This window comes from Ranitomeya imitator, chromosome 2, assembly GCF_032444005.1.
Source record: "Ranitomeya imitator isolate aRanImi1 chromosome 2, aRanImi1.pri, whole genome shotgun sequence".
Taxonomy (NCBI): domain Eukaryota; kingdom Metazoa; phylum Chordata; class Amphibia; order Anura; family Dendrobatidae; genus Ranitomeya; species Ranitomeya imitator.
This window is the reverse complement of record NC_091283.1, coordinates 46,619,569-46,645,458: the sequence shown is the minus strand read 5'-3', so window position 1 is coordinate 46,645,458 and position 25,890 is coordinate 46,619,569. Positions and strand designations below refer to the sequence as shown.

The window sequence follows — 25,890 nt, the reverse complement described above, 5'->3', positions numbered from 1 at the left end:
TCATGGGTCCGACACATGATGCAACAAACGGCAGTACAGATTAAAAGACCTAATTAGATGCATGAGAAAATGAATTTCCACGTTTTTTCCAATTTGTTACTATAAATCTGTCAGTACTCTGACCTGTGGATCTGCTTTAGCTGTCAACTCTGATGAGTCCTATATGCTCTAACACTGTGGAATATTGGGGGAGTGCAAACTGAATATTAATTTTTCTCCTATAGTGTTTCTGTATATCTGTGAGTTTAAAATTCAATGTTGAGCAGATTGGGAAATTATAGTTAAATCATTTTTTGTATATGTCTTTACAATGGAGCCCATGAGACACCAAGGTGACTACATGTTCTATGCATATGTTTCAGTTCAATCTGTTATCTGTTGCAGATACGTAACATCTCCATCATGGTGAACCAGCTGGAAGTCTATGATAAGAACAATGTTCTCGTGATCAGAAGGGAAATGGCAGCCTTAAGGTACTGTCACACTAGACGATATCGCTAGCGATCCGTGACGTTGCAGCGTCCTCGCTAGCGATATCGTCCAGTGTGACAGGCAGCAGCGATCAGGCCCCTGCTGGGAGATCGCTGGTCGGGGAAGAAAGTCCAGAACTTTATTTCGTCGCTGGACTCCCCGTAGACATCGCTGAATCGGCGTGTGTGACACCGATTCAGCGATGTCTTTGCTGGTAATCAGGGTAAACATCGGGTAACTAAGCGCAGGGCCGCGCTTAGTAACCCGATGTTTACCCTGGTTACCATCCTAAAAGTAAAAAAACAAACACTACATACTTACCTACAGCCGTCTGTCCTCCAGCGCTGTGCTCTGCTCTCCTCCTGCTCTGGCTGTGAGCGTCGGTCAGCCGGAAAGCAGAGCGGTGACGTCACCGCTCTGCTTTCTGGCTGCCCGGCGCTCACAGCCAGACCAGAGAAGCAGAGCGCCGAGGACAGACAGCGGTAGGTAAGTATGTAGCGTTTGTTTTTTTACTTTTTAGGATGGTAACCAGGGTAAACATCGGGTTACTAAGCGCGGCCCTGCGTTTAGTTACCCGATGTTTACCCTGGTTACCGGGGACCTCGGGATCGTTGGTCGCTGGAGAGCTGTCTGTGTGACAGCTCTCCAGCGACCAAACAGCGACGCTGCAGCGATCCGGATCGTTGTCGGTATCGCTGCAGCGTCGCTAAGTGTGACGGTACCTTTACAAAAACGGCTTGAAGATTGTGAGAAGAACCAGACTACTAGACCAACTCCTAATCCTCCACTTCCTCCAGTGGACTATGGTGAGTCTTCAAAATCATATTACTCGTCCACCCTATGTATGCTACTGTCATTCTACGAGAGTACCATAGCTAGGTAGGTCTGGTAGCTGCTTTTTTCCAGACTATCGGCATTCCAAAATCAGACTTGCCTGATCAATATTTTCCCCGACAGTAAATTTTGTGGCTCCCACACACATTAAACTGTCGATCAATCCTGTTGATTATGATTGTTTCGGCCAACATTAGTCTGAGTATGAAGGACTTAACTGTCATTTCTAGAGAACTTACAGCAGAATGTTTGTGTCTGTTTGTGTCTGCCTTTGTCCTACCCCTCTGCTCACCGTAGAACTTTAAGAACACCAATTACCATTTCTTATTTCAGTAATGTGAAAATCTTTATTCACTGGTGACAGATTTTGCCTGCAAATTGAGAATATTGAGAGTAAATGATCTGTTCAGGAGAAGAATGAAGCAGATTTCTCTAATAAGATATATTCAAAGTAGCTAATTTTTATATGTGCTCTTCATTTGTGAAAAAAATCTGAAAATTATTCTTATTATTTATTATTATAGTGAAATTTATTCCATGGCACTTTACACGTGGAAAGGGGTGTACATAACAAAGACAAGTACAATAATTTTGAACAAAACAAGTCACTGACTGGTACAGAAAGAGAGAGGACCCAGCCCACAAGGGCTCACAATCTACAGGGTGGGCCATGTATTTGGATAAATAAAATGGGAATGGTTGGTGATATCAACTTCCTGTTTGTGGCATATTAGTATATGGGAGGCAAAAACTTTTCAGATGGGTGGTGACCATGGTGGCCATTTTAAAGTCTGCCATTTTAGATCCAACTTTATATTTTCAAATGGGAAGAGGGTCATGTGACGCATCAAACTTACTGAGAATTTCACGAGAAAAACAATGGTGTGCTTGGTTTTAACGTAACTCTATTCTTTTGTGAGTTATTCACTGGTTTCTCTGTGTTTACAACCATTGACATGTCGCAGAGGTTAACACATGAGGAGCAGATCTGGCAGATGCTGCTTCATCTGCATGCCGTAGAAGCGATCAGCGTGCAAAAAAATGATTGTGAAATAGTGTGACAAAGTAAAAAGGTTAGAAAAAAGTTAAAAAAGTTGAAAAAGGTAAATAATTGTAAAACTATTAAAAAAATCAAAAATAATAATAAAAAATTAAATATTTATTCTATCTCTAAATACTGTAACTATTTTAATGAAAAAAATCTAAACAATAAACGTACACATATTTGGTATTGCCGCATCCACAACGACTTGACCCCTTTAGTGAACACCATAATAATAGGCAAAAAACATTGCTTTATCATCATACTGCCAAGCAAAAAGTAGAATAACACACAATCAAAAAGATGGATATAAATAAACATGATACAGCTGAAAACGTCATCTTGTCCCGCATAAAACAGGCCCCCAAACAGCTCCATGAGCAGAAAAATAAAAAAGTTATAGCTCTTAGAATAAAGGGATGCCATAATAATTATTTTTTATATAAAATAGTTTTCATTGTATAAAAGCGCCAAAACATAAAAAAAATTATATAAATGAGGTATCGCTGTAATCGTACTAACCCGAAGAATAAAACTGCTTCATCAATTAAACCACACATGGAACAGTTTAAACACCCCCCCCCCCAAAGAAATTCATGAATTGCTGGATTTTGTTCATTCTGCTTCCCAAAAATTGGAATAGAAAGCGATCAAAAATTGTCATGTACCCAAAAATGGTACCAATAAAAAAAGTCAACTCGTACAGCAAAAATGAGACCTCACATGACTCTGTCGGCCATAATATGAAAAAATGATAGCTCTCAAAATATGGTGATGGAAAAACTATTTTTTGCAATAAAAAATGTCTTTTAATGTGTACAGCTGCCAAACAAAAAAACCCACTATAAGGTCTCTTTCACACATCCTGATATTTTCGGTACTGGAGATGTCAGTGTACGTGTGTGTAATACTTGCGGCACACATGTGGCATGTGTGTGCCGCATCAGTACCACAAGGACGGGTGCCAGGGAAGAAGTGTTACAGTAATCACTTTTCCCCAGCAGCGGATACTAAGCAAGGCTCTCATCATGCTCCCCTGCTCTGCCGGGGATTTGGCGGGAGCAGGGTAGAATGATGAGAGATACATTTAGGTAAGTACTAAAACAGAAAGCAGGCGGCAGCTGATGGAACTATTACTCCCATCAGCCTACCCCTGCTGCTGCTAATAACAGTGACAGCAAGAGCGGCGCATGGGAGTATTCGTCTGCCGCTCCTTCGCTGTAAATAAATTTGGTAATTAAAAATAAAAGGCATGGGTTCCCCCTATTTTTGAGAACCAGCCAGATAAAACTCACAGCTGGGAGCTGCAACCCTCAGCTTCAGCCAGGTTGGATATCAAGAATAGAGGGGTCCTCATGCCATATTCTTTAATAAAATAAAATAAATAATTTAAAAAAAACAGCGTGGGGTTCCCCACATTTCTGACAACCAGCCTTGCTAAAGCTCACAGCTGGGGGATGGTATTCTCAGGCTGGTAAGGGGTCATGGATATTGAGCCCCCCAGCCTAAAAATAGCAGCCCGCAGCTGCCCAGAAAAGGCACATCTATTAGATGCGCCAATTCTGGCGCTTTGCCCAGCTCTTCCCACTTGCCCTGAAGCAGTGGCAAGTGGGGTAATATTTGTGGGGTTGATGTCACCGGTGACATCAAACCCACGGCTTAATAATGGAGAAGTGGCTATAAGGCACCTATCCATTACTAATCCTATAGTTGTATGGTAAATAAAGACACAGCCACAATAAAGTCCTTTATTTGAAAAAAATGACACAGACTCCTTTAATAATCTTAATTAAACCATGCATACAACCTCGCCTAATTCCACCGAAGCCCTCGATGCCCTGTAATCAGGGCCGTATTTGCCACTAGGCACTTGAGGGCACGTGCCTAAAGCGGGGACAATGCAGGGGGGCGGCACCTGAGCAAGTTTAAAAATTTTTTTTTTTTTAAAGTCTGCTGCGGGGGGAGGGGGTCTCGGGCGCAAGGCCGCCATCAGGGCATTGCTGCCCTGACTACTGTATGGGCCAGAAATGGGTGCTGTACCTTTAAGCAGCAGCAGCCCAAGTGCATCATGGTCCCCCTGACGCCGGTCATGTCACACGCTGCGCGCTCTTCTTACTGTAAGAGCACTGGAGCAGACTGCAGAGAAGCAGGTAATGTCTGTGGGAGAAGATACTGAAGTCGGGGGTGAGCAGGGAGAGGAGGAGGCGGGCAGTGTGTGAGGACTCAGAGGAAGCTGCAGAGAGGAGTGAGGTGAGAGGAGACGGGAGTCTGCTGATGTGAGTGAGGAGAGGGGAGGCTGCTAAGGGGAGGGGATGAGAGGCTGGAAAGGAGAGGAGAGGCTGGAAAGGAGATGAGAGGCTGGTAAGGAGATGAGAGGCTGGAAAGGAGATGAGAGGCTGGTAAAGACAGGAGAGGCAGGAGAGAAGAGGCTGGAAAGGAGAGGAGAGGCTGGAAAGGTGAGGCTGGTAAGGAGAGGAGAGGCTGGAAAGGAGAGGAGAGGCTGGTAAGGAGAGGAGAGGCTGGAAAGGAGAGGCTGGTAAGGAGAGGAGAGGCAGGAGAGGAGAGGCTGGAAAGGAGAGGAGAGGCTGGATAGGAGAGGAGATGAGAGGCTGGTAAGGAGAGGAGAGGCTGGAAAGGAGATGAGAGGCAGGAAAGGAGAGGAGAGGCTAGAAAGGAGAGGAGATGAGAGGCTGGTAAGGAGAGGAGAGGCTGGAAAGGAGATGAGAGGCAGGAGAGGAGAGGCTGGAAAGGAGAGGAGAGGCTGGAAAGGAGATGAGAGGCAGGAGAGGAGAGGCTGGAAAGGAGAGGAGAGGCTGGAAAGGAGATGAGAGGCAGGAGAGGAGAGGCTGGAAAGGAGAGGAGAGGCTGGAAAGGAGAGATGAGAGGCTGGTAAGGAGAGGAGAGGCTGGAAAGGAGATGAGAGACAGGAAAGGAGAGGAGAGGCTAGAAAGGAGAGGAGATGAGAGGCTGGTAAGGAGAGGAGATGAGAGGCTGGTAAGGAGAGGAGAGGCAGGAGAGGAGAGGCTGGAAAGGAGAGGAGATGAGAGGCTGGTAAGGAGAGGAGAGGAGAGGCTGGAAAGGAGAGGAAAGGCTGGAGAGGAGAGGAGAGGCTGGAAAGGAGAGGAGATGAGAGGCTGGAAAGGAGAGGAGATGAGAGGCTGGTAAGGAGAGGAGATGAGAGGCTGGTAAGGAGAGGAGAGGCTGGACTGGAGATGAGAGGCAGGAGAGGAGAGGCTGGAAATGAGAGGAGAGGCTGGAAAGGAGAGGCTGGTAAGGAGAGGAGAGGCTGGTAAGGAGATGAGAGGCTGGTAAGGAGATGAGAGGCTGGAAAGGAGATGAGAGGCTGGTAAGGAGAGGAGAGGCAGGAGAGGAGAGGCTGGAAAGGAGAGGAGAGGCTGGAAAGGAGAGGCTGGTAAGGAGAGGAGAGGCTGGAAAAGAGAGGAGAGGCTGGTAAGGAGAGGAGAGGCTGGAAAGGAGAGACTGGTAAGGAGAGGAGAGGCTGGAAAGGAGATGAGAGGCAGGAGAGGAGAGGCTGGAAAGGAGAGGAGAGGCTGGATAGGAGAGGAGATGAGAGGCTGGTAAGGAGAGGAGAGGCTGGAAAGGAGATGAGAGGCAGGAAAGGAGAGGAGACGCTAGAAAGGAGAGGAGATGAGAGGCTGGTAAGGAGAGGAGAGGCTGGAAAGGAGATGAGAGGCAGGAGAGGAGAGGCTGGAAAGGAGAGGAGAGGCTGGAAAGGAGATGAGAGGCAGGAGAAGAGAGGCTGGAAAGGAGAGGAGAGGTTGGAAAGGAGATGAGAGGCAGGAGAGGAGAGGCTGGAAAGGAGAGGAGAGGCTGGAAAGGAGAGATGAGAGGCTGGTAAGGAGAGGAGAGGCTGGAAAGGAGATGAGAGACAGGAAAGGAGAGGAGATGCTAGAAAGGAGAGGAGATGAGAGGCTGGTAAGGAGAGGAGATGAGAGGCTGGTAAGGAGAGGAGAGGCAGGAGAGGAGAGGCTGGAAAGGAGAGGAGATGAGAGGCTGGTAAGGAGAGGAGAGGCTGGAAAGGAGAGGAAAGGCTGGAGAGGAGATGAGAGGCTGGAAAGGAGAGGAGATGAGAGGCTGGAAAGGAGAGGAGATGAGAGGCTGGTAAGGAGAGGACATGAGAGGCTGGTAAGGAGAGGAGAGGCTGGACTGGAGATGAGAGGCAGGAGAGGAGAGGCTGGAAATGAGAGGAGAGGCTGGAAAGGAGAGGCTGGTAAGGAGATGAGAGGCTGGTAAGGAGATGAGAGGCTGGTAAGGAGAGGAGAGGCAGGAGAGGAGAGGCTGGAAAGGAGAGGAGAGGCTGGAAAGGAGAGGCTGGTAAGGAGATGAGAGGCTGGAAAGGAGATGAGAGGCTGGTAAGGAGAGGAGAGGCAGGAGATGAGAGGCTGGAAAGGAGAGGAGAGGCTGGAAAGGAGAGGCTGGTAAGGAGAGGAGAGGCTGGAAAGGAGAGGAGAGGCTGGTAAGGAGAGGAGAGGCTGGTAAGGAGAGGCTGGTAAGGAGAGGAGAGGCTGGAAAGGAGATGAGAGGCAGGAGAGGAGAGGCTGGAAAGGAGAGGAAAGGCTGGATAGGAGAGGAGATGAGAGGCTGGTAAGGAGAGGAGAGGCTGGAAAGGAGATGAGAGGCAGGAAAGGAGAGGAGAGGCTAGAAAGGAGAGGAGATGAGAAGCTGGTAAGGAGAGGAGAGGCTGGAAAGGAGATGAGAGGCAGGAGAGGAGAGGCTGGAAAGGAGAGGAGAGGCTGGAAAGGAGATGAGAGGCAGGAGAGGAGAGGCTGGAAAGGAGAGGAGAGGCTGGAAAGGAGATGAGAGGCAGGAGAGGAGAGGCTGGAAAGGAGAGGAGAGGCTGGAAAGGAGAGATGAGAGGCTGGTAAGGAGAGGAGAGGCTGGAAAGGAGATGAGAGGCAGGAAAGGAGAGGAGAGGCTAGAAAGGAGAGGAGATGAGAGGCTGGTAAGGAGAGGAGATGAGAGGCTGGTAAGGAGAGGAGAGGCAGGAGAGGAGAGGCTGGAAAGGAGAGGAGATGAGAGGCTGGTAAGGAGAGGAGAGGCTGGAAAGGAGAGGAAAGGCTGGAGAGGAGATGAGAGGCTGGAAAGAAGAGGAGATGAGAGGCTGGTAAGGAGAGGAGATGAGAGGCTGGTAAGGAGAGGAGAGGCTGGAAAGGAGATGAGAGGCAGGAGAGGAGAGGCTGGAAATGAGAGGAGAGGCTGGAAAGGAGAGAAGATGAGAGGCTGGTAAGGAGAGGAGAGGCTGGAGAGGAGTGGCTGGAAAGGAGAGGAGAGGCTGGAAAGTAGAGGAGATGTGAGGCTGGTAAGGAGAGGAGATGAGAGGCTGGTAAGGAGAGGAGATGAGAGGCTGGTAAGGAGAGGAGATGAGAGGCTGGAAAGGAGAGATGAGAGGCTGGTAAGGAGAGGCTGGAAAGGAGAGGAGATGAGAGGCTGGAAAGGAGAGGCTGGAAAGGAGAGGAGAGGCTGGAGAGGAGAGGCTGGAAAGGAGAGGAGAGGCTGGAAAGGAGATGAGAGGCTGGTAAGGAGAGGAGATGAGAGGCTGGTAAGGAGAGGAGAGGCTGGAGAGGAGAGGAGAGGCTGGAAAGGAGATGAGAGGCTGGAGAGGAGATGAGAGGCTGGAGAGGAGAGGAGAGGCTGGAGAGGAGAGGAGAGGCTGGAAAGGAGAGGCTGGAAAGGAGAGGAGAGGCTGGAAAGGAGAGGAGAGGCTGGAAAGGAGATCAGATGAGAGGCTGGAGAGGAGATGAGAGGCTGGAGAGGAGAGGCTGGAGAGGAGAGGAGAGGCTGGAAAAGAGAGGAGAGGCTGGAAAGGAGAGGAGAGGCTGGAAAGGAGATGAGATGAGAGGCTGGAGAGGAGAGGTGAGGCTGGAGAGGAGAGGCTGGAAAGGAGAGGAGAGGCTGGAAAGGAGAGGAGAGGCTGGAAAGGAGAGGAGATGAGAGGCTGGTGAGGGGAGGCTGCTGAGGAGAGGACATGAGAGGCTGGTGAGGGGAGGCTGCTGAGGAGAGGACATGAGAGGCTGGTGAGGGGAGGCTGCTGAGGAGATGAGAGGCTGGTGAGGGGAGGCTGCTGAGGAGAGGAGATGAGAGGCTGGTGAGGGGAGGCTGCTGAGGAGAGGAGATGAGAGGCTGGTGAGGGGAGGCTGCTGAGGAGAGGGGAGGCTGGTGATGGGAGGATGTGAGAGGCTGGTGAGGAGAGGGGAGGCTGCTGAGGAGAGGAGATGAGAGGTTGGTCTCATGCTGTATATGGGGAGGCTGTGTGGGGCTCATGCTGTATTTAAGGGGCTGTGGGGGGTTTAAAGATATATAGGGGGTGTCAGCATACTTAATTCTGCTCAATATTAAGTGATACAATTAATATTAATTAATATTGAGTAAAATTATTTTCATGCTATTGGTTCGGCCTCCACAACAGTCATGGTCTTTCATCTGGCTCCTCGGGAAAATAAATTGCCCACCCCTGATCTAGAGACATGGAGTGAGGAGCCCACATACGATAGCAACAGATTAGTCCGTTCTCTCACTAAATTACCCATCCAGCTCTTCAAACTACTCTCTCTGAAACGTCCCAGCATTGCAGAGATAAACTTCCCTGTTTGCAGTCTGAGTGATGCTGCCCGTATGAATCGACTGACAGGTTCCCCTTAAAAACTTGTCAGCCAAACCTTGCAACCGTGGCAGAATCAACTGACCATGTACTGTGTATGAGATCCACCAGATTCTCACATGACAACTAATGGAAAGGTTTGCTAAAGCTACTTTCACATCAGCGATTTTCTCCATTCGCGGCAGATACTGCAGTTTTTCCTCCTCTGTCGTGTAACATATCACTTACAGGCCGGCAGCTCTGCGTTCGGCCTCATTCATTCCCTATGGGACTTGCGGACATGTGCAGCACTTGAGGTGAGAGGAAAAAAAAACACTGCTAGCAGCATTTTTTTCTTGGTGCTGCAAGTACCGCATTTGCCGGTGTGACGGGGTGTACGGCAGAGCAAGAAGGGACAACAGGCCAAGGGATGATTCAACAGATTTATTATCAAGAACGCTGGAACAACACATGCAGGTAGATCTACAGAGTCCACAATTAGTCCAATGGAACAGGTTCGGGGGCACCTCCCGATAAGCCTTGTGCCAGGTAACAAAGCAATAGTCCACAATTAGTCCAAGGGATCCCAAAACAATCTCACGAACGACAAGATATGTCCTCAGCTCAAGTCTCGCCCCGTTCGCTTCCACAGTCCTAGATGGACATGGGGTCTTGCCTCAGCTAAGAATCCCCACTCCTTCTCCTTCAAGGATCAACTCACATCTGATCTTGAAATAAGAATGGATTGTCTGAGCTCCTGGGATCCGCCCATGACGGGGGTAAGGGTCACACCTTCTATTCAATGGTTGGGTCCACCAGAAGATTCTAGACTGGTGGGCTCCCCTTAATCTATGTAGTATGTACATTTGACTAGCCACCTGCTGTGAGGAAGAATGGCTATTCCTCCACTAGTGATGTTGACAAAGCTTAATTACATTAGAGCTGAGGGCTGCAAGTATTGGGGGAAGGAGACATATTGTTACAGGTGAACTCCCAGCCAAGAAAATACATGAATTACAGCTAATAGAAACCAGAGAACAGTTACATACATCAAATGGCATATTATTCAAATACAGGACAGGGCAAAAGTACATATCATGACAATCCCTTCCCCTCCCAATTTGTGTACGTACCAGGGACCTCTACAGGTCGCTGGTTAAGTACACACAGGCATGGCTGACCGGACTCAGGGCTCCTCCTGCCTGGACAGTCCATCTGCATTTTGGTGTTGGCTGCCTCTTCTATACTGTATTGTAAAGTTATAGGGCTGCAGAGCCAGGCTCCATCGTAGTAAGCATCCATTGTCCCCAGAGACTCTGTTCAGCCAGATGAGGGGATTGTGATCAGTAACCACAGTAAATTCTCGTCCATACAGATACGGTCTTAGTTTCCTGAGGGCCCACACTACAGCCAGACATTCTTTTTCAACAGTTGCATAGGCCACTTCTCGGTCCAGCAATTTCTGGCTGAGGTAGGCAATGGGGTGCTCGTCCCCAGCTGCATTCACCTGGCTGAGTACAGCTCCCAGTCCATAAGCAGAGGCGTCCGTCTGCACAATGAATCTCCTCTTGTAGTCTGGAGCAGCCAGAACAGGGTCGCAGACCAGAGCGTCCTTCAGCCGGTTAAGAGCCTCATCACAGGCTGGAGTCCAGATCACCAGCCGAGGCATCGTTTTCTTGGTCAGGTCGGTAAGAGGCTTGGCCACAGTGCTGAAATGAGAAACAAATTTTCGGTAATAACCGGCAGTGCCCAAAAAAGCCATAACCTGTTTCTTAGTTTGGGGTACAGGCCAGTCTCTAATAGCCTGGATTTTGGCAGGCTCAGGACGGAGCTTCCCTCCTCCCACTCTATGCCCTAGGTACTGGACTTCACCCATCCCCAATTGGCATTTATCTGGTCGAATGGTTAGGCCTGCTGCAAGAAGCAGGTCAAGAATAACGGCTACTTGGTTCAGATGTTCCTCCCACGTCTGGCTGAAGATGGCGATATCATCCAAGTAGGCACAAGCAAAGTCACCAGATCCCTGGAGGATCTGGTCCACCATTCTCTGGAAGGTTGCAGGGGCAGTTTTCATTCCAAAGGGCATGTTTAGAAATTCATACAGACCAAATGGGGTTATAAAAGCGGACCGTTCTCTCCCTTCCTCCGTCAGAGGGATTTGCCAGTATCCCTTACTGAGATCCAAGGTAGTGACATATCGGGACCCAGCCAGGCGGTCTAGAAGCTCGTCAGTACGGGGCATTGGGTAAGGATCACTGACGGTATGGTAGTTTAATCGTCGATAGTCCACACAAAACCGAGTACTCCCATCCTTCTTGGGTACTAACACCACAGGAGAGGCCCAAGGGCTATGGGAGGCCTGGATTACTCCAAGCTGTAACATCTCCTCCAGTTCATGCTGCATGGTGTGTCGAACTGATTCAGGTACCCGGTAAGGAGCCTGTTGTATGGGACGGATACCCTGAGTATCCACATGATGTTGGGTGACGGTGGTTCGACCTGGTTGGGATGAGAAAGCAGCCTGTCTCTGTTGAAGCACTCCCAGCATCTGTTTTTTCTGTAAGGAATCCAGGTGATCTCCCAGTGGAACCTGTTCCACAGTGGATGGGGCTCTCGCTGCTTCCACGAGATCAGGTAGGGAGTCCTCATCCTCTTGACCATCTTCTGAAGCCAGCCGACAGCTTGCTATCACTGGAATGTTCCGGTCATGGTACTCCTTAATCATATTCACATGGACAGTCTTTTGTCTTAGCCCCTGATCATCTAAAGCAAGAAGATAATTGGTGTCATTTAGTTTTCTGAGAACCCGGAAGGGACCCTCCCATGTGGTCTGCAGTTTATTCTGCCGGTGGGGAACAATCATTAAGACCTGTTGTCCTTCTACAAACTCCCGATAGCGTGCTTTACGGTCATACCATGTCTTCTGTCTGGTTTGAGCCATCCGCACATGGCTCTGGGCAAAACTAGCAAGTTAAGCCAGGGTTTCTCGCAACTTTAGGACATAAGGGACAACAGGGGCTCCTGTATCCTCAACTTGCCCCTCCCAGTATTCCTTGAGCAGGGTTAAGGGTCCTCAGACCTTTCTTCCATAGAGTAGTTCAAAGGGGGAAAACCCAGTGGACTCCTGGGGAACTTCCCGATAGGCAAACAAGAGATGGGGTAGGTACTTCTCCCAGTCTGAATCTCTGTCAGTGAAGGCCCTTAGCATATTCTTCAGAGTGCCATTGAATCGTTCACAAAGTCCATTTGTTTGAGGATGATATGGGGTCGTTTGGATTGCTCGTACTCCACAAGTGCGCCACAGGCACTGGACCAGCTCTGACATGAACTGGGAGCCTTGGTCTGACAAGATCTCACTGGGGAATCCTACTCTGGTAAAAATGGTAACCAAGGCCTCGGCCACCTTGGCTGCGGAAATACTTGACAAGGCCACAGCTTCTGGATATCGGGTGGCATAATCCACAACAGTGAGAATGTACTGCTTTCCAGATTTACTTGGTTTAGCCAGAGGTCCAATGATATCGACAGCTACTCGTTGAAAGGGTTCTTCTATCATAGGCAGCGGTTGCAGGGGTGCCTTTGGGTGATCTCCGGGTCGCCCTCTACGCTGACATATGTCACAAGTTCGGCAGAAATGCGCTACAGCTTGGGAAATCCCCGGCCAATAGAAAGTTTGAGTCAATCGTCTCTCCGTGCGAGTTTTGCCTTGATGGCCGGCCATAGGAATGTCATGAGCAAGGTGTAATAGGGGAATTCTGTACTTCTGAGGAACAATCAGCTGTTTGCTATAAGTCCAGGGCTTATCTAGGGAGTCGGCATTGGTAACCCGATATAGAAGTCCATTTTCTCTGATAATTCTTTCCCCGTTCACCCCTAGCTGCCCTATCTCAGCTCGAGCTCTAAAACTAGCAAGGGTGGGGTCAGTCTCTACCTCTTGTCTAAACTGAACTTTATCCCAAGTAACATTCATATTATCCCCACAAGAAGAATCACTCACCGGCTGTGACGGCAGTTCTGGTGGCCTCATTTCCATGGATGGGTTGTACACGTCCACATCCGCTGCTCTCTTGGCTTGACTTCTGGTTACCGCACCGACAAAGTTGCAATGAAGATTTCCCACATCATTTCCCAGAAGAACATCTGCAGGGAGGCCGCTCATCACACCGACCATGCATTGTTTGGCCCCAAAGCCATAATCCAGGGTCACACTCGCTCTTGGAATATATCTCTGGGTGCCTCCAGCCAATTCAATGGCAATTCCTGGTCCCTTTTGAATTGCTTCTGGTTGAATTACTCGGGGATCGGCTATGGTGAGGAAAGCCCCAGTGTCACGGAAGCCAACAACTTTTTGGCCATCCAGCACAACCTCCTGTAGATGTTTGTGATGAAGATCAGAAGAACAGGTGGCTGGGGCTCGCACCCCATAGACTCCTGGTAGGGGAGCCAGGATATCAGAGTCACTTGGCAAGTCATCAGGGACTGAATCCAGCTCCTCTCCTGGTGAGGGGGTCTGTAGATAATGAACAGGCAAAGGCGGTCTGTAGCTGTTCTGCCTCCGAACACCTGGACATTGGAATTGCAGATGCCCAGGCTGCCCACATCCATAACATCTGCGCTCTGGGATTCTTCCTCCACGTCGTATTCCCAAAGGTGGAGCAGGAGTAGTGCGGGGCACAGTCACACGAAGGTCACCATGAGTTGATGGTCTAGTGGGATGGTAAATATTGGAGGCCGAAGGACCAGGGGCCGCCAGCATTGGGGGGCTGGTAGTTTTTTTCTCACTGAATAGTAGTTTTTTCCACTGAGGCTTGATGGTGAGAGCCTCATCAGCTAGAGCTGCAGCTTCCTCCACAGTGGCTGGTCTCCTCTCACGCACCCATTCCCGGATCTCAGCAGGGCACTTGAAGTAAAACTGCTCTTTTAGGATAACCTGGAGGAAGGTCTCCCAGGTTAAGGCCTCCTCTGCCTCCAGCCAGCGATGACATATTTGTTTGAGTCTGTGGGCATACATCTTGAAAGACACTTCCTCATCACAGGCTAAAGTACGAAACTGAGTCCGGTAAGTGTCTGGCGTAACAGCATAATGTTCTAGAATAGTCTGTTTAATCTCCGCATACTCACAGTTTCCCCGAAGGTCCATAGCTCTATAGGCTGTGGCAGCTCCACTCTCTAAGAGCCCCACCAGATGTCGGACTCACTCCCTTTCCGGGACTTCCATTAATCGACACTGATGCTCAAAGTCCTGGAAGAAGCCCTCAATGTCGCCTGCAGCCTCATTAAAAGGCTTGAAGTCTTTGCGGGACACTCTGGGGAGTTCCCTCATGGTGGGTGCTAGGGTTAGAGTCTGTCTGGAGCTTCTAGCTGCTTCCAAAGCGATCTGCCTCTCCAGCAATGCCATCTCCTGAGCTCTGTCCTCGGCTCTGTGAATGGCCTCCCTCTCCCTCTCCTCGGCTCTGTGAATGGCCTCCCTCTCCTGAGCTCTGTAAATGGCCTCCCTCTCCTCGGCTCTGTGAATGGCCTCCCTCTCCTCGGCTCTGTGAATGGCCTCCCTCTCCTGAGCTCTGTGAATGGCCTCCCCCTTATCGTCCATGGTGGCCTCTTCTCCCAGCAATGCCAACTCCTCCTCGTACCACACAACCCACTGACTCCTTTGGGCATTTACCTCCGGCTGCAGTCTTTCCTCCATTTGCTGTGAGGATCCTTCCTCAGCATCATCTTGCAGGCGAACTCCTTCCAAAGCCTCAATGAGCTGCTCCTTGGAGAGTCCCTTGTAGCTGACTCCCAGTTCACGGGCCTTTGTTTGTAGGTTCACCGCAGTCCAGTTCTTGTACTCTGCGGTGCTGGTTCCCGATGTTGATGGGCCTTTGTCCTCTATTCCTTCTGCTCTGGTCCCACCGCTGCCACCAGTTTGTGACGGGGTGTACGGCAGAGCAAGAAGGGACAACAGGCCAAGGGATGATTCAACAGATTTATTATCAAGAACGCTGGAACAACACATGCAGGTAGATCTACAGAGTCCACAATTAGTCCAATGGAACAGGTTCGGGGGCACCTCCCGATAATCCTTGTGCCAGGTAACAAAGCAATAGTCCACAATTAATCCAAGGGATCCCAAAACAATCTCACAAACGACGAGATATGTCCTCAGCTCAAGTCTCGCCCCGTTCGCTTCCACAGTCCTAGATGGACATGGGGTCTTGCCTCAGCTAAGAATCCCCACTCCTTCTCCTTCAAGGATCAACTCACATCTGATCTCGAAATAAGAATGGATTGTCTGAGCTCCTGGGATCCGCCCATGACGGGGGTAGGGGTCACACCTTCTATTCAATGGTTGGGTCCACCAGAAGATTCTAGACTGGTGGGCTCCCCTTAATCTATGTAGTATGTACATTTGACTAGCCACCTGCTGTGAGGAAGAATGGCTATTCCTCCACTAGTGATGTTGACAAAGCTTAATTACATTAGAGCTGAGGGCTGCAAGTATTGGGGGAAGGAGACATATTGTTACAGGTGAACTCCCAGCCAAGAAAATACATGAATTACAGCTAATAGAAACCAGAGAACAGTTACATACATCAAATGGCATATTATTCAAATACAGGACAGGGCAAAAGTTCATATCATGACAGCCGGATCGCAGCAAAATGATGTGAAAGTAGCCTAAGTCACTGCCGATAGTGTCTGCATTAGTCATACTCACCAATGGGGGAGGCAGCACGAAAAGTGCCTAGGGCAGCACAAACTCTAAATACGGCCCTGCCTGTAATAAAAGTAAAATAAAAAAAAACAACAATATACCATACCTGTCTGTCGTTGTGTCTCATGCAGGAATCCATGTCTGGGGGATAATTAGTTTTCAACCTGAACGGAGCCAAGATGTGACCGTCCCAGCTGAAAACCAATGAGCTGCTGGGAATGCAGCATCAGTGACCGGGGATGACATTATAGAGGTGACCTCCGGTCACTGAGCTCCGTTCCCAGCTGGGTAAGCTGCTATAAGATCCGGTGAGATTCCCACTAGCACAGTGAGCGCTTACAACTCACGGTGCTAGCGGGGATCTGAAAGAAGTGTGTTGGGCTCTCCATGCATGTGCTGTGACAGTAACACAGCCGTGACACATGCAGCTGCGGTGGCGATCAGCTGTTCAGCTGGTGCGATCCAGGAAGCCGGGTTCCCGCTGTAGTGTAAGGACCCTTGACGTGGGTTGCCAGCTTATATATTGGGCCCCAATATTAACCAATACCTTGCATACATTGATATTTTTTGGCACTTTAACTTGCAGGGTGCAGTTGGACCAAGATGGCTCTGTAAACTGTGGCCTATGTTCACACAGCATGCATTTTGTAGCACTGGGCAGCCCGCCTGTATGTGCGTTAGTAATAGGCTGTAAGCCAGATGCTCTGCATTAGTAACATAGTAACATAGTTAGTAAGGCCGAAAAAAGACATTTGTCCATCCAGTTCAGCCTATATTCCATCATAATAAATACCCAGATCTACGTCCTTCTACAGAACCTAATAATTGTATGATACAATATTGTTCTGCTCCAGGAAGACATCCAGGCCTCTCTTGAACCCCTCGACTGAGTTCGCCATCACCACCTCCTCAGGCAAGCAATTCCAGATTCTCACTGCCCTAACAGTAAAGAATCCTCTTCTATGTTGGTGGAAAAACCTTCTCTCCTCCAGACGCAAAGAATGCCCCCTTGTGCCCGTCACCTTCCTTGGTATAAACAGATCCTCAGCGAGATATTTGTATTGTCCCCTTATATACTTATACATGGTTATTAGATCGCCCCTCAGTCGTCTTTTTTCTAGACTAAATAATCCTAATTTCGCTAATCTATCTGGGTATTGTAGTTCTCCCATCCCCTTTATTAATTTTGTTGCCCTCCTTTGTACTCTCTCTAGTTCCATTATATCCTTCCTGAGCACCGGTGCCCAAAACTGGACACAGTACTCCATGTGCGGTCTAACTAGGGATTTGTACAGAGGCAGTATAATGCTCTCATCATGTGTATCCAGACCTCTTTTAATGCACCCCATGATCCTGTTTGCCTATGCAGCTGCTGCCTGGCACTGGCTGCTCCAGGTAAGTTTATCATTAACTAGGATCCCCAAGTCCTTCTCCCTGTCAGATTGTGGCATTGTCTGTGTGAACAATGCCACAAACAGACTATTATCTTTTATCTTTTTGTTTGTGCACTTAAATACCAAACAGTGAACACTAGATTGAAAGTGGTTGTTTCATCGGTATTTTTACACCTGTGTTTCTGCCATCATTAATCGGGTCCGCTGCACCCTGCCAGTGTATTTGTTCTGGAGGCCTGAGCAAGTAATCATCTCTGCTTCTTTCTCTGTGACTTTTTTTAAAATATTTTTGGAGGATTTTTTAACCCCTTCATGACCCAGCCTATTTTGACCTTAAAGACCTTGCCGTTTTTTGCAATTCTGACCAGTGTCCCTTTATGAGGTAATAACTCAGGAACGCTTCAACGGATCCTAGCGGTTCTGAGATTGTTTTTTTCGTGACATATTGGGCTTCATGTTAGTGGTAAATTTAGGTCAATAAATTCTGCGTTTATTTGTGATAAAAACGGAAATTTGGCGAAAATTTTGCAATTTTCACATTTTGAATTTTTATTCTGTTAAACCAGAGAGTTATGTGACACAAAATAGTTAATAAATAACATTTCCCACATGTTTACTTTACATCAGCACAATTTTGGAAACAAAATTTTTTTTTGCTAGGAAGTTATAAGGGTTAAAATTTGACCAGCGATTTCTCATTTTTACAACGAAATTTACAAAACCATTTTTTTTAGGGACCACCTCACATTTGAAGTCAGTTTGAGGGGTCTATATGGCTGAAAATACCCAAAAGTGACACCATTCTAAAAACTGTACCCCTCAAGGTACTCAAAACCACATTCAAGAAGTTTATTAACCCTTCAGGTGCTTCACAGCAGCAGAAGCAACATGGAAGGAAAAAATGAACATTTAACTTTTTAGTCACAAAAATTATCTTTTAGCAACAATTTTTTTATTTTCCCAATGGTAAAAGGAGAAACTGAACCACGAAAGTTGTTGTCCAATTTGTCCTGAGTACGCTGATACCTCATATGTGGGGGTAAACCACTGTTTGGGCGCACGGCAGGGCTTGGAAGGGAAGGAGCGCCATTTGACTTTTTGAATCAAAAATTGGCTCCACTCTTTAGCGGACACCATGTCACGTTTGGAAAGCCCCCGTGTGCCTAAAAATTGGAGCTCCCCCACAAGTGACCCCATTTTGGAAACTAGACATCCCAAGGAACTTATCTAGATGCATAGTGAGCACTTTGAACCCCCAGGTGCTTCACAAATTGATCCGTAAAAATGAAAAAGTACTTTTTTTCACAAAAAAATTCTTTTAGCCTCAATTTTTTCATTTTCACATGGGCAACAGGATAAAATGGATCCTAAAATGTGTTGGGCAATTTCTCCTGAGTACACCAATACCTCACATGTGGGGGTAAACCACTGTTTGGGCACATGGTAAGGCTCGGAAGGGAAGGAGCGCCATTTGACTTTTTGAATGAAAAATTATTTCCATCGTTAGCGGACACCATGTCGCGTTTGGATAGCTCCTGTGTGCCTAAACATTGGCGCTCCCCCACAAGTGACCCCATTTTGGAAACTAGACCCCCCAAGGAACTTATTTAGATGCCTAGTGAGCACTTTAAACCCTCAGGTGCTTCACAAATTGATCTGTAAAAATGAAAAAGTACTTTTTTTTCACAAAAAAATTATTTTCGCCTCAATTTTTTCATTTTCACATGGGCAGTAGGATAAAATGGATCATAAAATTTGTTGGGCAATTTCTCCCGAGTACGCCGATACCTCATATGTGGGGGTACACCACTGTTTGGGCACTCGGCAGGGCTCGGAAGGGAAGGCGCGCCATTTGACTTTTTGAATGGAAAATTAGCTCCAATTGTTAGCGGACACCATGTCGCGTTTGGAGAGCCCCTGTGTGCCTAAACATTGGAGCTCCCCCACAAGTGACCCCATTTTGGAAACTAGACCCCCCAAGGAACTTATCTAGATGCATATTGAGCACTTTAAACCCCCAGGTGCTTCACAGAAGTTTATAACGCAGAGCCATGAAAATAAAAAATAATTTTTCTTTCCTCAAAAATGATTTTTTAGCCTGGAATTTCCTATTTTGCCAAGGATAATAGGAGAAATTGGACCCCAAATATTGTTGTCCAGTTTGTCCTGAGTATGCTGATACCCCATATGTGGGGGTAAACCACTGTTTGGGCGCACGGCAGGGCTCGGAAGGGATGGCACGCCATTTGGCTTTTTAAATGGAAAATTAGCTCCAATCATTAGCGGACACCATGTCACGTTTGGAGAGCCCCTGTGTGCCTAAACATTGGAGATCCCCCAGAAATGACCCCATTTTGGAAACTAGACCCCCAAAGGAACTAATCTAGATGTGTGGTGAGGACTTTGAACCCCCAGGTGCTTCACAGAAGTTTATAACGCAGAGCCATGAAAATAAAAATAAAAAATTATTTTCTCAAAAATGATCTTTTAGCCTGCAATTTTTTATTTTCCCAAGGGTAACAGGAGAAATTTGACCCCAAAAGTTGTTGTCCAGTTTCTCCTGAGTACGCTGATACCCCATATGTGGGGGTAAATCACTGTTTGGGCACATGCCGGGGCTCGGAAGTGAAGTAGTGACGTTTTGAAATGCAGACTTTGATGGAATGCTCTGTGGGCGTCACGTTGCGTTTGCAGAGCCCCTGATGTGGCTTAACAGTAGAAACCCCCCACAAGTGACCCCATTTTGGAAACTAGACCCCCAAAGGAACTTATCTAGATGTGTGGTGAGCACTTTGAACCCCCAAGTGCTTCATAGAAGTTTATAATGCAGAGCCGTGAAAATAATAAATACGTTTTCTTTCCTCAAAAATAATTATTTAGCCCAGAATGTTTTATTTTCCCAAGGGTTACAGAAAAAATTGGACCCCAAAAGTTGTTGTCCAGTTTCTCCTGAGTACGCTGATACCCCATATGTGGGGGTAAACCACTGTTTGGGCACATGCCGAGGCTCGGAAGTGAAGTAGTGACGTTTTGAAATGCAGACTTTGATGGAATGCTCTGTGGGCGTCACGTTGCGTTTGCAGAGCCCCTGATGTGGCTTAACAGTAGAAACCCCCCACAAGTGACTCCATTTTGGAAACTAGACCCCGAAAGGAACTTATCTAGATGTGTGGTGAGCACTTTGAACCCCCAAGCGCTTCATAGAAGTTTATAATGCAGAGCCGTGAAAATAATAAATACGTTTTCTTTCCTCAAAAATAATTATTTAGCCCAGAATTTTTTATTTTCCCAAGGGTTACAGGAGAAATTGGACCCCAAAAGTTGTTGTCCAGTTTCTCCTGAATATGCTGATACCCCATGAGTGGGGGTAAACCACTGTTTGGGCACACGTCGGGGCTCAGAAGGGAAGTAGTGACTTTTGAAATGCAGACTTTGATGGAATGGTCTACGGGTGTCACATTGCGTTTGCAGAGCCCCTGGTGTGCCTAAACAGTAGAAACCCCCACAAGTGACCCCATTTTAGAAACTAGACCCCCCAAGGAACTTATCTAGATATGTGGTGAGCACTTTGAACCCCCAAGTGCTTCACAGACGTTTACAACGCAGAGCCGTGAAAATAAAAAATCATTTTTCTTTCCTCAAAAATTATGTTTTAGCAAGCATTTTTTTAGATTCACAAGGGTAACAGGAGAAATTGGACCCAAGTAATTGTTGCGCAGTTTGTCCTGAGTATGCTGGTACCCCATATGTGGGGGTAAACCACTGTTTGGGCACACTTCAGGGCTCGGAAGTGAGGGAGCACCATTTGACTTTTTGAATACGAGATTGGCTGGAATCAATGGTGGCGCCATGTTGCGTTTGGAGACCCCTGATGTGCCTAAACAGTGGAAACCCCTCAATTCTACCTCCAACACTAACCCCAACACACCCCTAACCCTAATCCCAACTGTAGCCATAACCCTAATCACAACCCTAACCGCAACACACCCCTAACCACAACCCTAACCCCAACACACCCCTAACCCTAACCACAACCCTAATTCCAACCCTAACCCTAAGGCTATGTGCCCACGTTGCGGATTCGTGTGAGATATTTCCGCACCATTTTTGAAAAATCCGCGGGTAAAAGGCACTGCGTTTTACCTGCGGATTTTCCGCGGATTTCCAGTGTTTTTTGTGCGGATTTCACCTGCGGATTCCTATTGAGGAACAGGTGTAATTCGCTGCGGAATCTGCACAAAGAATTGACATGCTGCGGAAAATACAACCCAGCGTTTCCGCGCGGTATTTTCCGCACCATGGGCACAGCGGATTTTGTTTTTCATATGTTTACATGGTACTGTAAACCTGATGGAACACTGCTGCGAATCCGCAGCCAAATCCGCACCGTGTGCACATAGCCTAATTCTAAAGGTATGTGCACACGCTGCGGAAAACGCTGCGGATCCGCAGCAGTTTCCCATGAGTTTACAGTTCAATGTAAACCTACGGGAAACAAAAATCGCTGTACACATGCTGCGGAAAAACTGCACGGAAACGCAGCGGTTTACATTCCGCAGCATGTCACTTCTTTTGTGCGGATTCCGCAGCGGTTTTACAACTGCTCCAATAGAAAATCGCAGTTGTAAAACCGCAGTGAAATGCGCAGAAAAAAACGCGGTAAATCCGCCATAAATCCGCAGCGGTTTAGCACTGCGGATTTATCAAATCCGCAGCGGAAAAATCCGCAGAGGACCAGAATACGTGTGCACATACCGAAACCCTAACCCTAGCCCTAACCCTACCCCTAGCCCTAACCCTAGCCCTACCCCTACCCCTAACCCTACCCCTAACCCTACCCCTACCCCTAACCCTAACCCTAACCCTACCCCTAACCCTACCCCTAACCCTACCCCTAACCCTAACCCTATTCTAACATTAGTGGAAAAAAAACATTTCTTTATTTTTTTATTGTCCCTACCTATGGGGGTGACAAAGGGGGGGGGTCATTTATTATTTTTTTTATTTTGATCACTGAGATAGATTATATCTCAGTGATCAAAATGCACTTTGGAACGAATCTGCCGGCCGGCAGATTCGGCGGGCGCACTGCGCATGCGCCCGCCATTTTGGAAGATGGCGGCGCCCAGGGAGAAGACGGACGGGACCCCGGCTGGATCGGTAAGTATGATGGGGTGGGGGGGACCACGGGGGGGGATCGGAGCACGGGGGGGGAATCGGAGCGCGGGAGGGGTGGAACGGAGCACGGGGGGGCTGGAATGGAGCACGGGGGGGCTGGAATGGAGCACGGGGGGGTGGAACGGAGCACGGGGGGTGTGGATCGGAGTGCAGGGGGGGTGATTGGAGCACGGGGGGGTGATTGGAGCACGGGGGGAGCGGACAAGAGCACGGGGGGGAGCAGCGCACAGGACGGAGGGGAGCCGGAGCAGTGTACCGGCCAGATCGGGGGGCTGCGGGGGCGATCGGTGGGGTGGGGTGGGGGCACATTAGTATTTCCAGCCATGGCCGATGATATTTCAGCATCGGCCATGGCTGGATTGTAATATTTCACCCGTTATAATAGGTGAAATATTACAAATCGCTCTGATTGGCAGTTTCACTTTCAACAGCCAATCAGAGCGATCGTAGCCACGAGGGGGTGAAGCCACCCCCCCCCTGGGCTAAACTACCACTCCCCCTGTCCCTGCAGATCGGGTGAAATGGGAGTTAACCCTTTCACCCGGCCTGCAGGGACGCGATCTTTCCATGACGCCACATAGGCGTCATGGGTCGGATTGGCACCGACTTTCATGACGCCTACGTGGCGTCATGGGTCGGGAAGGGGTTAAGTCCTCATTTTGTGTTGGTGAGCCTTAGGTGTCAAGCTTCCAGCAACCAGGAAGTTATACATTACTATCCTATTGAAAGGGAGGGGATAATGTGTAAACTTGGTGCATCCTAACCCCTTCAAAGATGGCCATCCTATGATGAAAGCAGTGTAAATTAAGAAAGCTCTATTGAAAAAAAATTACCAAAATTTTGTTCAAAAGCACTGAAAATGTCATGGCAAAAAAATAAATAATGAAAATGAAAGTAAAAATTAGGACAAATAAGACAGGAGCACATCATTAGGTTTAAATGTCAAGAAGATGTGCTGGAAGTCTGTAACATTCATTTCCATCTAAAGGACAGCAGCTTCTTCATGGCCCCATATAGTAGACAGTGTGTCAGACAAAAATTAGTAAGTGACCTTAACAAAGAAGTGGCTTGTCCTGGTACAAATAAAGAGATAGACAGAACATGCAGTACTGTATTATAAAGAGGAGCCACATACAACCATCAGGACTCTTTCGAGAGCTGGTTGCCCTGCCAAACTGAGAGAAGAAAAACCTTAGGTAGAAAGGTGACAAAGAACTAAATGATGACTTTAAGAACAAGAGTCATAGTTAGAGAAGTGACTCTGGAAGGCTCCTAGAGTTCCACAGTGAAGACTAGAGAACCTTTAAAATGGACAATCATATCCTCCAATTCCAATTGTCATGCCTAGAGGAAGCCAAGATTCCCGAGGAGGCCTGTAAATAGACATGAGTGAAACTCATAAAACCTGACAAAGATTTGCAGTATTTGTAGATAAAATGTCAATAAAGTCTTCATAGAAACATAGAATGATAGAGTTGGAAGGGACCTCCTGGGTCATCTGGTCCAAGCCCCTGCTCAAAGCAGGATTCACTAAATCATCCCAGACAGATGTCTGTCCAGCCTCTGTTTGAAAACTTTCATGGAAGGAGAACTCACCACCTCTCGTGGCCTCCTGTTCAAATTCAAGTGTGCCAAGTTTATAACTCCATGGAGACCCAATGCTGTAATTGTTGCAAATTGTTCCTCAATAAAATTCAGAACACATATATATTTCATTTTCTTATTTTTACCATAACTGCATGTAAATTAGTTGGCTTCCCGAATAACAAAATTATCTTGCTAGTGCCCCCAATTAGAGATAGCTATTCTTTCTTTATGTCAATATATGAGTTTTTAATAAACTTTGGAAAATGATCAGTAATATATGCAAAGGACATTTACTGGCAGAACACTGACTTATAGAGTAGGTATATAATATAGGTAGCACTAACAAAATAATCTTCTTTCCTCCGAGAGAAATCCAATTTTCATGTTAGTTCCATGGATCATAGTCAATAAGACTCTAAACATGATCGGTCTTCTTAAAGAGAGATAGTAATCCTCTCAGATTTTGCTCATTGCAGAATAAAACTGTAACATAAGGGAATGTGAAAAAAAACTTGAAAATGTCTGAATTTTATTTGTAGTTTTCAGCGAATAAGTTATTGACTGATGTGTGAATACTTTATTAATATGTTATATGCAATTTTGTTTCTTTGCTAAGGCAAATGTGGCCATGGAGGAATAGTGAATATCAGCAAACCTTTGGTAGTACAACTGAACTTTTGGGGAGTCAGCTACAAATCTGGAGGTTGGGGAAGTGACTCGTTTCTTGGAGCTGATCAAGGAATGCAATTTGTGGCTCCTCTCTATACGGATGTAAGGGAAATGAGGGTCATACGCTACTATGAAACCTACGATGATCTCTTGATCTACAAACATAAAGAAGAAAAAAGCACTCCAGTAAGTGGACAAGGAGGTGGAATGATCATGTACAACAAATCACTGTACTATAACTGCCATAACTCCCAGAATCTCTGCAAACTGAACATACCAACCAACACTGTGGAGCGCAAGGTTCTCGCTGATGCCGCATATAACAATCGGTTTTCATACTCATCAACTGCATGGCAGGATATAGACTTTGCCGGTGATGAGGACGGGCTCTGGGTTATTTACACAACTGAAGCTGATGGAGGAAACATTCGCATTGGTAAAGTTAATGGCACTACTCTTGAGTTGATGCAGACATGGTCCACTACCCAGTACAAACGTGGGGCCACCAACGCTTTCATGGTGTGTGGAGTCTTATATGTCACTAGATCCCTCAGTACAAAGAAAGAGGAGATCTTCTACATGTACGACACTAAAACCAGCAAAGAAACCTACCTGAGCGTACGATTTGATAAGATGATGGACAATATGCACAGTCTCTCCTACAATCCCAACGATCACAAGCTCTACATGTACAATGATGCTTATCTCCTCACATATGATCTTATTTTTAAAGCTCTTAAATGAAATGAATCTCAAATTTATTTTTCAACTAATTGCATCAATCAATAATTAAAAGTCCTATGATATGTGGATGTTTTAAGGACTTGCCTGAGTCTAGAAAAAGTTTGTCTTTTTTTCAAAAATGGCACCAATCCCACCCATAGCCATGTCTGCATTTAATTATGGTGGTTCTTAGAAAAAGCAGAACCTATTGGTTTCATTGACATTCCATATACCCTAGTGATAGATTTATTCCTTTAACTACACTAAGCACTTAGATTTTTAAAAAAATGGAGAATTTTTAGAATTTTGAATTTGATTCATATTTGTTAGCAATGTAATTTCATGCAAATAAAGCTAAATTATATTGCATTTCAAGGAAATTGTGTGCTATTTAACCCCTTCTTGATATTGCATATAATGGCACGTGAGTGACTTTTTTTAAGAACATTGAAAAACTTAAAAGTCTATCTGCAATTTTTTTAATATTTTCAAGGAAATTTACAAAACTTTTATTTTTTAGGTACAAATTCACTTAGTCTATATAGTATATAACATTCATCCCACATTCAATAAAACTGTTAACTAGAGATGATGAAATCGATCGATTTTGACTCAATTTTCATTAAATTTGCAGATCTTAGTTACATAGTTATATGGTTCTTTTTTTTTCTGCCTTTGCCTTGATCTGGAGCCTTGA

The 25,890-nt window shown here is 46.9% G+C and overlaps 1 protein-coding gene across 1 annotated transcript in view; it reads left to right on the top strand.

Annotated features, from left to right (window-relative positions):
- The window catches only part of LOC138661744 (olfactomedin-4-like), a 32,288-nt gene extending 7,007 nt beyond the window's left edge, over positions 1-25,281 (top strand). The window contains exons 4-6 of the mRNA XM_069746634.1: positions 385-473; positions 1,201-1,277; positions 24,418-25,281. Of these exons, the coding sequence (XP_069602735.1) occupies positions 385-473; positions 1,201-1,277; positions 24,418-25,214 (963 nt within the window). The 3' untranslated portion in view covers positions 25,215-25,281. The remainder of the gene's footprint in view (positions 1-384; positions 474-1,200; positions 1,278-24,417) is intronic.
- The last annotated feature ends 609 nt before the right edge of the window (positions 25,282-25,890 follow it).